Source organism: Choloepus didactylus, chromosome 2, assembly GCF_015220235.1.
Source record: "Choloepus didactylus isolate mChoDid1 chromosome 2, mChoDid1.pri, whole genome shotgun sequence".
Taxonomy (NCBI): Eukaryota; Metazoa; Chordata; class Mammalia; order Pilosa; family Megalonychidae; genus Choloepus; species Choloepus didactylus.
The window spans coordinates 225,806,988-225,820,849 of NC_051308.1; the positions used below are offsets into that span (position 1 = coordinate 225,806,988).

Here is a 13,862-nt window from a genome sequence, read left to right on the forward strand (position 1 = left end):
ATATCTCCAAATAATTTCTAACTGAACATATATCTAACTTCTTTTACCAACTTCATCCTCAGCCCAGACAAATCAGGCTAGATTGTCCCTTTCCCCATTATGTCATTCATTCATTCATTTATTGAGTGCTTGTTGTGGGCCAGGCTCAGGAAGAGAAAGCACAGCTTAGAGATTAAGAACTTGGACTCATTAGATAAACTGGATTCAAATTCCAGCTGTTCTACTTACTAACTGTGTGATTTGGATGAATGATAATCCCTTTATGCTTCAGTTTCCTCATCTGTAAAACTGGTTCATATTAGGGTCCCCTCAGCCTGCAGGACCCCTGTGGGCATTGGGCTTCCCTTTCTGAAAAGTAGTTTTGTTTTTTCGAAAATCCAGAGACTAAGAAATGGGTCTTAAAGTAACAGTCCGTCCCCCAACACATAACTTTTTTTCTTTCTCTTGGCTATCGTTTTTCCACTTCTGCACACCTTTCCTCTCTCAGGATTAGAACTCTGATGTCAAGACAGCTTGGCTCACTGCTCTGGCCATTCTGCAGAGTCAGCATGGAACCTCACCCAAAATGTGGTCGGGCGGTTGAGATTGAAGGTGCCGCCTACACACCATATGTTTATTACTCACAGAATAAGGCTTTGTGGGGAGAAAGCCTTTTCTGGTCCAAAAATGGCTTGAGAGAGCAGGAAAAGAAGACTGGCTTGGGATTTTCATTGTGGTTAGGGGGTGGAGCTGGAGTGAGGGCAGGAACTTGTGTGATTTGAACTCCGAGCTGGCGCCAAAGGAGGGAGCACCAGGCTTTTTCATCAGCTTGCCCAGACATGGGGCAGAAGGGCAAGAGGAAGCCATGAGGCTTAAAAGTTCTCAGCAGTTAAACATCAAAAACTGGAGTCAGACTGTATTACATTCACAGGCTAGAGCTTGCAATCAGCCTGCTATGCAGATAGATGCTGCTTGTGGAGTTTTAACAATTGTGGACAGTCTTGTACGTGTAGGGGGAAAGAGATGGGGTGAATTGAAATATCGCAACCCAGCCATATAAAAATTTAAACTTGTTTTTCTCTGTATGATCCCTTCTTGCTTTTTAACCCCGCGTCTGCTCAAAGCAGAAACCTAAACTCTGACAGCACCATGAAAAGTGCGAGCCAGCCCCACTGTGGGATTTCCCTAACTCTGAGTCTTATAGGGCTGTGCTGGTGTCTGATTCTGGGCCGAGGAAAAACGAGGATGCTTGCTCTGCCCCCTGCCCCTCTTCTCTTGCGGGCTGCTCCCTCCAGTCCCAGAATGGTTTTCTGCATCCCCTTTCTGTCTGGCGAGAACATCTCTCCTGTCATATCCTTCTTCTTCTCTGGGATAACACGAGTCAGCCATGCGACCAAGCATGGCTGGGGCAAAGGTGTAAGGGACCCAATAAATTACTGAAGGGGGAAGGAAAATAAAGTGGAGAATAGTTTTTTGTTTGTTTGTTTGTTTGTTTTAATAAAAAACCTGGTTTCATGTTTATCTCCTGTCAGAAGGTAGGTTTCTCTTTTATTCCACTTAAAATAAAACTTTAATATACAGCTCTATGTTTTCTGCATTTCTCTATTCATTGTTTTGTGCTAATTTTTTATTTTATTGTATTTTTGTTTAGGTTTTACCGCTGCATATCCTACACAATCCTCTATTCCTTTTAGATCTCAGACAGTGGTAATTTCAGACGCAGAAAAAAGAGGATTTAACAGCCAAGCGAAGAGATTTTACAATAAACAGGTAATGACATGGTCTTGGAGATTCTTTACTTTAGCCTGGCTCGTAGCCCCATATCATGCAGGAGGGGCACTTTAGAATCTGTCTGGTGCATTTGTCTTTGTGAACAGTGGAGGGCAGTAGCATCTAAGGAGCTGCAGCACCCTCTCCAACAATCTACACGACCTGGATTGTAAGAATGATATTGAAAATATGGAATCCAGGGGAAAGCAACCATGTCTGGACATCAGATAGTTCCACTTTGTTCCCAAAAATGTATTTTTAAAAGTATTATAAAAATAAAATATCCAAAAATTCCAAGTATATTAAGTAAAAGATAAAAATAGCCCTCCTCTCTAAAAACAACCACTTCTTCAAATAACGTGAGAGGAAAAATAAGGGCCTGATAAATTTAATAATGATGTGTAGGGGTTAGTAATTATGATAAGGCTTGTTTCTGCTTTTTTAAAAAAGTATTGAAAGACTATTTTTTTAGAGCCATTTTAGAGCTACAGAAAAATTGCACAGGAAGTACAGAGAATTCCCACATGCCTCCTCGCCCCCTTTCCTCCCCCCCAGTTTCCCTATTATTATCTTTTATTAGTGTGATGCCTTTGTTATGATTGAGGAGCCCATATTGAGTCATTAGTTTAAATTAGGGTTCACTGTTTGTGTTGATGGTTCTATGGGGTTTGACAAATACATAATGTAATGTATCCACAACTACAGTATCATACGGAATAGTTTCACTGCCCTAAAAATGCCCTATTCAAAAATGCTCCACCTGTTCATCTCTACCACCTATCCCCTTGAGCCCCAAGCAACCACTGGTCTTTTTACTGCCTCTATAGTTTTACCTTTTGCAGAATGTCATATAGTTGGAGTTAGACTGACCTCTTTCATTTAGCAATATGCGTTTAAGTTCCTCCATGTCATTTCATGGTTTGTTAGCTCATTTCTTTTTATTGATGAATAATACTCCACTGTATTATCCATTCACCTATTGACAGACATCTGGTTTGCTTCCAATTTTTGGCAGTTATGAATAAAGCTGCTATAAACATTTGTGTGAAGGTTTTTGTGTGGACCTCAGTTTTCAACTCATTGGGTAAATGCTTAGGAGTGCAATTGTTGGCTTGTATGAGAAGCCTATGTTGAGCTTTCTGAGAAACTACCAAACTGTCTTCCAAAATGGCTGTGCCATTTTGCCTTCTCGCCAGCAATGAATGAGAGTTTCTATTGTTCTGCATACTTGGTAGCATTTGGTATGTCAGTGTTTTGGATTTTAGCCATTTTAATTGGTGTGTAATGGTATCTTATTGTTTTAATTTGCAGTTCATTTGTGACATATGATAAGCATCTTTTCATTTGACTATCTGTGTGTCTTCTTTGGTCAGGTGTCTGTTCAGATTTTTTGCCCATTTTTAAACTGGGTTGTTTGTTTTCTTATTGTTGAGTTTCTTATTTCTATTTTTAAAATCAGAATATAACATATATATGAAGTGATAACTTTCCAAGTGCAATTTAACAAGTAATTACAGAACAAATTTCAAAGAATATTATAGGTTATAATTCCACACTTTGTTATTTCCTTATTATGAAGTATAACATATATACAAAAAAATATCTTTCAAAGTATGATTTAACAAGTAGATATATAGGAAATTTCTAAAGTTATTATGAGTTGTAGTACCATAGTTTCAGTTATTTCCTTATTGTGAAATATAACATAAAAACAAAAAGATATGGCTTTCAAATTGCAATTTAACAAGTAGCTATAGAACAAATTTCAAAGGATGTTATGGGTTACAGTTCCACCATTTCAATTCTTTCCTTCTATCTGTTCTAATACCATAGCAACTAAGAAAAAGAAAATTATATAAAGATTCAGTATTTATAATTCTTTGTTATATTTCATCTTGTCTGTTGCTACCCCTTCCTCTAGTTTAATTACTTTCCCAGTCTTCAGGGATATCTAGGCAGTGACCACTCTAACCTATTCATGTTGAAAAGGGGTGTCGACTTTATGAGCAAAGGGGACATATCTGGTTGATGTCTTGAAGAGGCTATTGCCTCTTGGTTTTGGGACTTAGCTGGCTGGCATAGGAGTACTCTTAAGGATTTATGTTTTAACAGTTGTCACCCCTATCCATTACCATACCTTTGAATTCACCATCATTAACATATCTGAACATACTAGATTATCATTCCCCTTCACTAGCTACTGTGTATCACTAGGTCCCCAATATTCTTATAAGACATTGTTTTTGCATTGTTCAGATAGTTTATAGAAGTATAACATAACAATATCTCTCCTTTTGTGTCTGAGTTATTTCACTCAGAATTATGTCTTCAAGGTTCATGTTGCCATATATTGTTGAGTTTTAAGAGTTCTTTGTATATTTTGGATACTAGTCCTTTATCAAATATGTGTTTTGCAAATCTTTTTTCCCAGTCTGTGGCTTGTCTTTTCATTCTCTTAACAGTGTCTTTCACAGAGCAGAAGTTTTTTATTTTAATGAAGTCCAACTTATCAAGTTTTTCTTTCATGGATTGTGCCTTTGGTGTTGTGTCCAAAAACTCATCACCAAACCCAAAGTCACCTAGGTTTTCTCCTATGTTATCTTCTAGAGATTTTTTTTGTTTTGGATTTCACATTTAGGTCTGTGATCCATTTTGAGTTAATTTTTGTGAGAGGTGTAAGGTATATGTCTAGATTCATTTTTTTTTTTTTTATTTTTGCATGTGGATGTCCAGTTGTTCTAGAATCATTTGTTGAAAAGACATCCCTTCTCCATTGAGTTGCCTTTGCTTCTTTGTCAAAGCTTTGTTGACTCTATTTGTGTAGGTCTATTTCTGGATCCTCTATTCTGTTTGTGACGCCCATTTTTAAACTTTCTTTAAAAATTGTGTTACTATTGTTCCTGTTTAACCTTCCCGCCACCCTCCATCCAGCCCATTCTCCAAATCTCTGTGTCTCTTTTCAACTCTCCCATGGGGAAACTTCTGCTTGGCTCCTGACCAGCCTTACTTAACCTTTGGGATTTCACCCTGGGATCTGACCTTCTCCTCTTTCACCAGCAGGGGGCTGAAGCAGCTCACAGAAGTCCTCAGAGTATTTAAATTTTTCATTCCTTTGTTCATTTAGCCAAGACCTTTAGAATAACATTCTTTGGGAGGAGTCATTATCTCAGTTACCTTTTGCTGCATTCTAAAAATGTTGTCTTTCATTCTTCCCCTTGCCAAGAGGGCGGAGAGGGAATGAGGAGGTCTGGGTTCTGAATACAGGTGAGTCACCGAGGATTGAGGGGCTGTGACAAGCCCTTTGCCCCTCAGCCTCTGTTTCCTTCTTTGTAAACAGGGACACTGAACTAGAGAATGCCTAAGTTCCTTCCACGTCTCATGTGTTAGCATTTTAAGAAAGCAAATAATAAATAATATACCTATTTGTATTACTTGTAAGTTCCCACAAGGCAATAAATAAGATATTGCTTGGCAATTTTCTCTCTACTCTGTCTCTGTCTGTCTTTATCTGTTTCTTTTCTGACTGGCTTCCCATTTGTCAATTTGATCACAGTAAATTGTCCATTGCAAAGATATTTGCAGCCCAGCCTCCAATAAAAATAATAGCAGCCACCATTACTGGTCCCCTGCTGTGTATCAAGACATTTTTAGACAGTATCTATAATCCCCAAAACCACACTAGAAAGAAAGGTTTATTATCTGAATTTAACAGAAAAGGAAACCAAAGCTTATGGAAGTTAAATGACCCATCCAGGGTCTTTACAATGACCAACGCAGGGTTTGGTATATGAGGACCTCAATAAATGTTTGTTGAATTAACGTTGGAAGAAACAGACCTTGCACCCAGGCCTAGCTCACTCCAAAGCCTAATGTTCTTTCCAAACACCACACCATACCTTCCTTTCTGGCCTCTGAACCACAAATTTACTCTATAAAAGTCAGCATTTTCTCTAAAGGGCAAGCGCAAAATAGGGGAAGATGTCAATGTGTGGAGGCTTTATTCTATGTGCGCGCACTCTGAAGACTCAAATCTGGATGCTGAATGGGCTGAGTTTTAAAGTTAGCCTCTTAGAATGCTATTGCTTTGCAGAATATTTTCTGCTGAAGGAGCCACAGTGGCAGCAAGGCAAAACTACAGGCTGCCTTAGAAAAGCAATTCCAGCTTTGCAAATGTGGTTGCATTTTGTAAATAAGTATGGAATTTATTGGAAAGAGCAAGTAATCCACAAATCACTTCCTTATGTTCTACCCTGTCACTAGCAGTGTGCCTTTAGCTTAGTCATTTAATTTTCCGAAGCTTCTGTTTTCTTGTTGGAAGTATAAAATTTGGATTCTCTTCAAGCTAAAAAACAGAAAAGAAAAATTTTATTCCATGCCCATTGTTCTCATTTTTTCCTGAGGAAAATAGGCATCAAGAAGGGAAGGATCTTCTTTAACATACCCAATAATTTCGTGAGGCAATACAAATTAAAAACAGATTTTAAGACTCCAATGCCTCACCACCCTTCTTAAAACATTAATCATACACACCCTTGTGCCTTTCTCATGACTCGGTTGCGTTCTCACATTAGTTCTGTGACCCATTTAGCCACACCTTTAACATAGAGAATCCGTGTCTTTTGAAATGTGCACTTACCTTTATCAGTCTTACTTTGTCATGAAACATCAGGGCCTCGTTGCCCACCTCACATTCCCTGTAAGAATCTGACTGCTGGGTCAAGGAATCATTCACAAAGCTCAGTATCTGGACTGGCAGTTTTGGTTACTGGAGATGAAGTCTGCTGCCTTGACCATTTTACAATTATTTTCAGGTGTGCTGGTGGCTTTGCATACAGGAAGAGACACGCCTAATCCATGACAGAGCATAGCCCAGGAGCCCTTTGGACATTTTCTTCCCCATTCTCCCCCTTTACATCCCCATTTCACCCTGAACTGTGGGCACTGTTTCCTAAGCTGTGTGAACCTAAGGATACCACTTAGTGTCTTTGCAAATCCATGTTCTCTTAAGAAAAAGGGTGTTATACAGTGCTGAATTATGGGTATGATAGTGGTTGAAAGGGAGAGTTTAGGGTCGTGTATGTCACTAGAAGGAAAGCTAGAGGGTAAAACAGGGACTATATAACATAGTGTACCCTGTTGTGGATGATGACTGTGGTTTAAAATGCAAATATAAAAATGTTTTTCCATGAACTAGAACAAATGTACATCACTATTATGAGGTGTTTAATAATAGGATGGTATATTGGAAAAATACAACTAATGCAGATTATGGACTATAGTTGACGGTAATATTGTAATATTCTTTCATCAGTTGTAACAAAGGTACCCTACCAACGCTAAGTGTCAATGATGGGGTGGAGGGGGTGCGGTAGAAAGGGTATGGGATTTTTCTCTTTAGAGCAATGAAAAGGTTCTCAAATTGATTGTGGTAATAAACACACAATTCTGTGATTCTACCAAGAGCCATTGATTGTACACTTTGGATTGATTGTATGGTGTGTGACTAAAACTGTTTTTTTAAAATAAGGGTGTCATATTAGTAGGCCTTACCAAGGATTACGATTCTGTGATTTTCACTCCGAACCCTTCTAGATTAAAATGAATGAATACTGGTAGGATACGGGTACCATGTCCTTCAGATGGGGCACAATTTAAAAATACACATTAATTTCATACATAGCCCTGACAGCTAACCCACCCTTCCAAAATATAATCAGGCCAGTATTTAATTTGTGGTGATATTGTACAATGATAATACTGTAAATCTATTGATTTGATAAGACAGAGGGCCATTGATATTTAAATTAAAGGAAGTTCCGTTTGCACAGACCACCGTGTTCAAGGGCGTAGTTACCCCAGGTGTGCGCTCAGCAACATCTCTGAGACACAATAGGTTTGAATCTGCCTCACCTAGTTGCTCTGTGAAGCCTAAGAGGTCTGCAGGACACATTCCCTGTAAATACTGGCACTCAGCAGATGCTGATGGGGTGCCAGGCATCCCTTGAAGAACTTTGTGTTTATTAACTCATTTAATTCCCATAATAATAATAACCCTGCGAGCTAAGTCTGATTATTATCCCCACTTTTCAGATAATGACTCTGAGATGCAAAGAGGGTTAAATAACTTGCCCAGCCAGGCTCAGGAAGAGAAAAGGATAAACCCAGGTGGCAGCCCCTGGTTCCTAGACACTATTGCTCCGTGACTGGCAAACGGTGTGACTGGTATCTCCCCTGGGTGGAGGCAAACACACCCTCCTTTGAACTCCCCCAGGCCTGTCCTATGCCACTTCTACCTGGCACAGTGGTCATGAGTGTGCCTGTCTTATCTCCACCACCTGCCAGGAACTCCTTGGGCAGCAACCATTGGACCTTAGCCCCCTGCCTTTCCAGACCCTTGAAACCCCATGAAAGTAAATGAGTGGATGACCCCAACTCAAGTCTTTGCATTCCTGCCAAGTCACAGAATGCACCCCATCCATTTTGCATTGTTTTGACACCACTCTTTCATCCCATTCCTAGAACTTATGAGCTGCTAACGGGTGTGCCTGTATCCTGGGTCCTTTGTGCTGGACTTGGCACAAAGTTGGCTTCAAGAAATGCTTGTTGAGTTGAATTTTTGCCCACATTCCACTCATGGGGTTCAAGGGTCTGCCAATAAGCTGATACCAGATTTAAGAAAGTGAAGGACATTGAAAAAGAGAAGCATAGGCACTCTCAGAGACAATACTGTTTTTAACCAAAACTCAGTCATCTGACCTTTTCCCACCTAACGAGGCCAGTGATGGGCCAAGATGTGGAATCCATCCTCATCTGCTCAGGTGGCCAGGGCTTTGCCCATACCTGTTCTTTGCCAGGGAGACTGAGAGACATTCATTTAAGGAAATAACCTCCTCAAGAGAACTTACTCTAGTTTTCCTGATTGCTCCTTTAGGGCTTCTAGGGACCTTTTATTTCTGACATCTAACCCCATTCTGAACAAAAAAGTGGTGTTTTGGTACAGTTTTTGCCTCTTCACTTTCAATGTGATAAGAGGCATGAAAGCTTAGCTGCCAGCTTTAAGTGTATGGAGTGAGGGGTGGGAGCAGATACTGCAGGACAGCAAGAAAGCAGAAAGGAGGAAGGATGTCTTATAAAACAAGTACGTCCTAGATATGCTGACAGTTTGGGCCTGGTTCAGAGATTCAGGTGAATCCCAAATCCCTGGCCTCTGCAGAGGGGCCCTTTCTGTGACCGCATCTCAGACTAAAGCCCATCTGTCAAGTAAGTAAAGGGGAGCTATTGGTTGAGGCCTCCTCTGTTCCTGCTTTCCCCGGGTTGCTCCGGGCAGGCCAGGAGCATGGGCTGAAAACCGCAGATTACAGCCCCCCACACCCGGTTCTGCCTCTTCTGGGTTTGCAGATGGGAGGGCTGAGGCCCAGGGAGGGAAGTGCCCTGGGGGCAGATCCTGCCTTCTGCTCCACATTCTCCTCACCGTATTGGCCACGGTCAGACTGAGTAAAGGCTTTCTAGCCTTCAGTGAGGTCAATAGGGTAGATGGACATGTTCTCCTAAGACCCTAAGACGGGGCATTTGTAAAAGGAAATTTTTCCTTCAGAAATTCCTAATTCCCATTAGTTTTGTCAGTAGATTCACCACAGGAAAGGGCTCTGTTTTCATCTCAGGGGTACCTTCTTTCTGTTATACATCCCTAGTGGTTTAGCGAATTCCTAGTTTACAATCTTCTTGGGACTCCTGAGAAATACTTGCCAGCCACCCCAAAAATAGACCAATGCAAGGTGGAACAGATTTGAAGAGTCAAAAGGCAGATCAAGTGTGGTCTTTGGCCAATGGCCCAACAGTGACCAAGCCAGAAAATGGTTTGACAAACCATTGATTTGACAAATATGAAAGTATTAATTGGACAGAATTTATGAAATCAGGACTAGAAAACCCAGGATGTATGAAGATGTGACTGGCCCCAGGCTGAGGAATATTAAACCCTCCCATAATCTATGGTGATATCTGGGGTGAAAGAACAAATGCCCTGCTTCCTCTCTTCCCTTTCTCCTCCTTGCCTCTCCACCCCATCCCAAGGTCAAGTGAATGAGAATCTTTATCCCACCCTCGGCACATGCCTAGGCTGCCCACTTGAGACATATATCCTTGAAGAGAGCTCTTAGTGCATTTCAGCTCAGTGTCACCCTGATGTGTGTTGGGTCAGGGGGTGAAAATGCCTTGGCCCATCCTCCTTTTCTCAGTCCCAGTCTGAAGCACTTTAACTCCCAAGCAAGGGTCCTGGCTCCATCGAGGCTTTGTGGGCCACGTGAGGAGTAGCAGTGGTGATGGAAATAACGGCCAGCATGCACTGGCACCATTCAACCCCTTTATGCATATTGACTCACTTAATCCTCACATCAACCCATGAGGTACATGAAGGAGACAACAGCTACGGCACCGCCTTAGTGTTGACGCTCAACAGACCTCTGAGAAAGCTGAGTCCTTTTCCTTTCCCCCCAAGACCCCATGAATTTTGTGTGAATTTGTTAGTTTCTTTGCCTTCTGAGATGATCTCAGTGAAGAAACCAAGAGGTAGTAAAGTTCAAACCAGTCGCAACTCGGATCCTTGTTCTCTGGGATATTCTCTGAGAGGCCTAAACTCTTCAAAGTCACAAAGGTTGGTCACATGCGCTATTACCCTAAGGTGAAAGGACTGGATTTTATTGTCCTACCAGGAAGCCATCCACTCCCCTACGGCAGTTACAGGAGGATGCTTGAAGTCTCTGCAGCTGGACTTTTCCTTCACAGAAATTTTACTTGGGTGTTGCATGGAGGCAGCACTGTGCTAGCAAACCAGCTCTCCCCGCTACAATAAAAAAGTCTTCATTTGTACTGTTGGCCAATTTCCATGGTGTAAATACTCCCAACCTGGTCAATTTGAAGCTACCACTAGCCAAATGTCTGAATTTTTAACAGTCATCCTCGTGTAGCTGGCACTTGCAGCTCCAGCATTCGGCAGCCTGGAGGACTCTTCCTGGACACTCATTAAGAACAAATAGGCCGCACTCCACTCCTGCAGGCTAACAGGCCACAGTCTTCTTCCTCTTAGCCCTGGGCTCAACCTGGTTTGCGATGGAGCAGAATTGAAGCATGATTAAGGCCCAGTAGGGCCGCCAGGCCTAGCAAATAAAAAACAGGATGCCCAGTTAAATTTGCCCTTCAGATAAATAACTATTTTAGAGTAAGTATATTCCAAATATTGCATGGGACTTCCTTATACTAAAATAGTTATTTGTTCTTTATCTGAAAGGCAAATTTAATAAGGCATCTTGTATTTTATCTGGCAACCTGAAATTCTTGTGTATTGATAGCAGTGATGAGAGAGTGCCGAACGCCTGGGGGCTCAAGATGTGAGTCTTCCCTGGCCCCTGCTTAAACCTGGAAGAGGCACAGTTACATTTCCTGCTTCACCTTTCCCTTAGTCTCTGGAAGCTCAAAGGCACTCACAAGTCATTTAGTCCAATATCTCAATATCTTCATTTTACAGGTGAGGAAACTGAGGCCCAGAGAGGTGATTTGGTCAATCATTTGGTAACAGCACTGAGACTAGATCTCCTGATTCTTAACTCAGTGTTTTTTAGTTTTTCTTTTATCCTACATAGTTCATTTGGTTCTGTGGTTAGAGTGAACTCTGTAGCCCAATGCCTGGGTTCAAATTCTGGCCCTGCCATTTACTAGCTATGTGACATTTCAGGCCTTATCTCTGAGTGATGTAAAGTACTCGGAACAATGCCTGGAATGTAGTGAGGACTCAATAAATTTATGTTTTTCCTGCAAAGAGCCCCCTAGAAAAGCTCTTCCTTGTTACTTGTTTCTTTCTTCCTTGAATCTCTACCCACAGGCAGGATTCTTCTGAACTCTGCCTAGGGTGCTCTAGTGCCCCTGCTCTGTGCCCCTTGCCACCAGCCTCATTCTCCCTACCAGCCACCAGGGACCACCATCAGCTGCAAAGCAGGCACCAGCTCCCCTGCCCCTACCTGCAGTGGGGCAAGGCTCAGAGGATTCGCTGCATTTAAAATTCAGCATGGAAGAGCCTGTTAATAGCACTTATGTTCCTATCCCTTATATTAAATTGTAATCACGCACTGTCCCTGCCAGACTGGAAAGTCCTTGAAGGCAGTGGTGATACCTTAAGCTTTTTTTCTTCCCCCAGGAAGGGCAGTAGGGATGATGGAGAGAGGATGAGCATGGGTGGCAGGTGTTGGAGATAGTAAGCTCAGGAGTCAGACAGTCTGGTTTGAAATCTGGGCTTCACCACTTACTAGCTGTGATCCCAGCATCTCTGGGCCTCACTTTCCTTACAGAGGACCTGATAATAACCCCACCGCAAAGGGCTTGCGTGAGGAATAAGGGAGGTAGCACATACCTTGGGCTCAGCACTGAATTCAGGTACTGCCGCTTACTAGCAGTGGAACCTTGGGCAAATTAATCTCCATGTGCTCAGTGATTCCATCCATACAATGGGGACAGTAATCCCTTCCTTGTGATGATGGGGAGGATTAAATGAGATAACCTCTGAAAAGCTCTTGGCACTAAGTAGGCACGCAGTAAACTCTCAAGACAGTATTAGAGCATCCTTGTCATTTCATGCCACTTGCTTGGCCAACTTCTGTCAACATTTACTTCCCCTTGGAAACTAGCATGGGAAATGAGACATGAGCCGAAACCCCAATAAACTGCAATAGCAAAAATGAGCTTAGAATTCCAGCTCTTATTTATTCCGCTCTAACCTACCTACATCATTTAGCCCTTGAGCCCCAACAGCCTGCCTCTTTTTTTTCTGAGGGTTAGAAATGGTCTTGTTTGGAATGAAGGTTGTTTTTGTTCATTTTGCTTTATAAACAGAAACACTCCCTGATTTCTCTTCTAAAAGGCTGAGGAGGAAGCTGAGTCAAGTGGGGTGTGGTTAACGTGAAATTGGTCACCCTTCCCTTACCATGGGCTTGGCTTACCCAATCAATAGACATTGACTTGCGTATCATCCATGTTTTATATCCCATTTTATGCTCAGTTCTCTAATGGCATGAAGAAACAACAGCATTCTTCTGGAATGCAGTACAGCAGAGGGGCAAGAGCACTGGCTTCAGGAGTCCCAGAGCTGGCTGGGTATTCCAGCCCTGCTGCTCCGTAACTGAGACCATGATTGAGCAAGCTGGGAAGTGGCGGAACCAGGCTGTCATCCATGAGGGGCGATGGTGCTGTCCTGAAGGATTACCATGGGGCTTAGTGTTAATGGATGTAGAGCTTGGGGGAGAGCACAGTGAACTTGAATGGATTCTGATGATGCCACATTCTCTCTCCTTCAGGATGATATCCCAGGTCCTGGGTTCTACAACGTCATTCACCAGTCTCCAGTGTCCAACAGTGTCTCATTGTCTAAGAAAGGAACATGCACTTTTCCTTCTAACGTGAGAACCCATCCTCTGGAGTAAAAGTGTTAACTGGTCAATAAGTTTCTTCATTCATTGCATAATCATATATTGGACATCTGGTCCCTTCTATCCAAAGAAAGGCCTGTGGTTCTAATGAAGAAAGTAATTACCTCCTTATTTCACACAGGCAAATTGCAGTCTGTATATTTAAGTTGGTTTTTTTTTTTCCACCACCACACATTGCCAGAGTGGGAAGAGAAGCTAGAGGAATATTCAAAACTTGATCATTCAAAATCAATTTTGTCATTGTTGAGTGGGCTAAGTAAATGTTTTCCTGAGATTTTTAGAGATACCAGGAAAAGGATGTTACTCGTACATCTCACCCTAATATGATTCTTACATTACTTAATCTAATTGGGTTATCATATTGAGAAACTTTACTGGACCAACAAGAAAGTATAAATGGGCCTGAAAATTAGTGATTTCCCTCCCCCTTCCCAGCCCTCCATTCCTCTTCTTTGTTTGATGTGAGACTTATCTTTCCTGGGGACTCTAACAATTGGGTAGCCAAATAAAGTGCCAATGACTCTGACCAGATTTGGGCAAGGATATTTTTTATTTTTATATTTATTTGGTAAGAAAAATAGATATAGCAAGGCAAAAGAGTTCAATAGGCTAGCTGAGGTAAAAAAGTAAAAAAGAATG

General features: G+C 41.8%; 1 protein-coding gene across 11 annotated transcripts in view; it reads left to right on the forward strand.

Annotated features, from left to right (window-relative positions):
* The window catches only part of STPG1 (sperm tail PG-rich repeat containing 1), a 62,555-nt gene that overhangs the window by 25,657 nt on the left and 23,036 nt on the right, over positions 1–13,862 (forward strand). For 4 of the 11 annotated variants that reach the window (XR_005215468.1, XM_037828170.1, XM_037828169.1 and 1 more), the window contains exons 3-4: positions 1,631–1,749; positions 13,092–13,193. The exons of 1 other annotated variant lie outside the window; for it this stretch is intronic. Coding sequence is in view for 8 of the 10 variants with exons in the window: in XM_037828170.1 (XP_037684098.1) it covers positions 1,631–1,749; positions 13,092–13,193 (221 nt within the window). In the remaining 2 variants the exon portion in view is untranslated. Of the gene's footprint in view, positions 1–1,630; positions 1,750–13,091; positions 13,320–13,862 lie in introns of those variants that run through there. 6 more of the 11 variants (XM_037828173.1, XM_037828172.1, XM_037828174.1 and 3 more) reach the window with 4 other exon arrangements.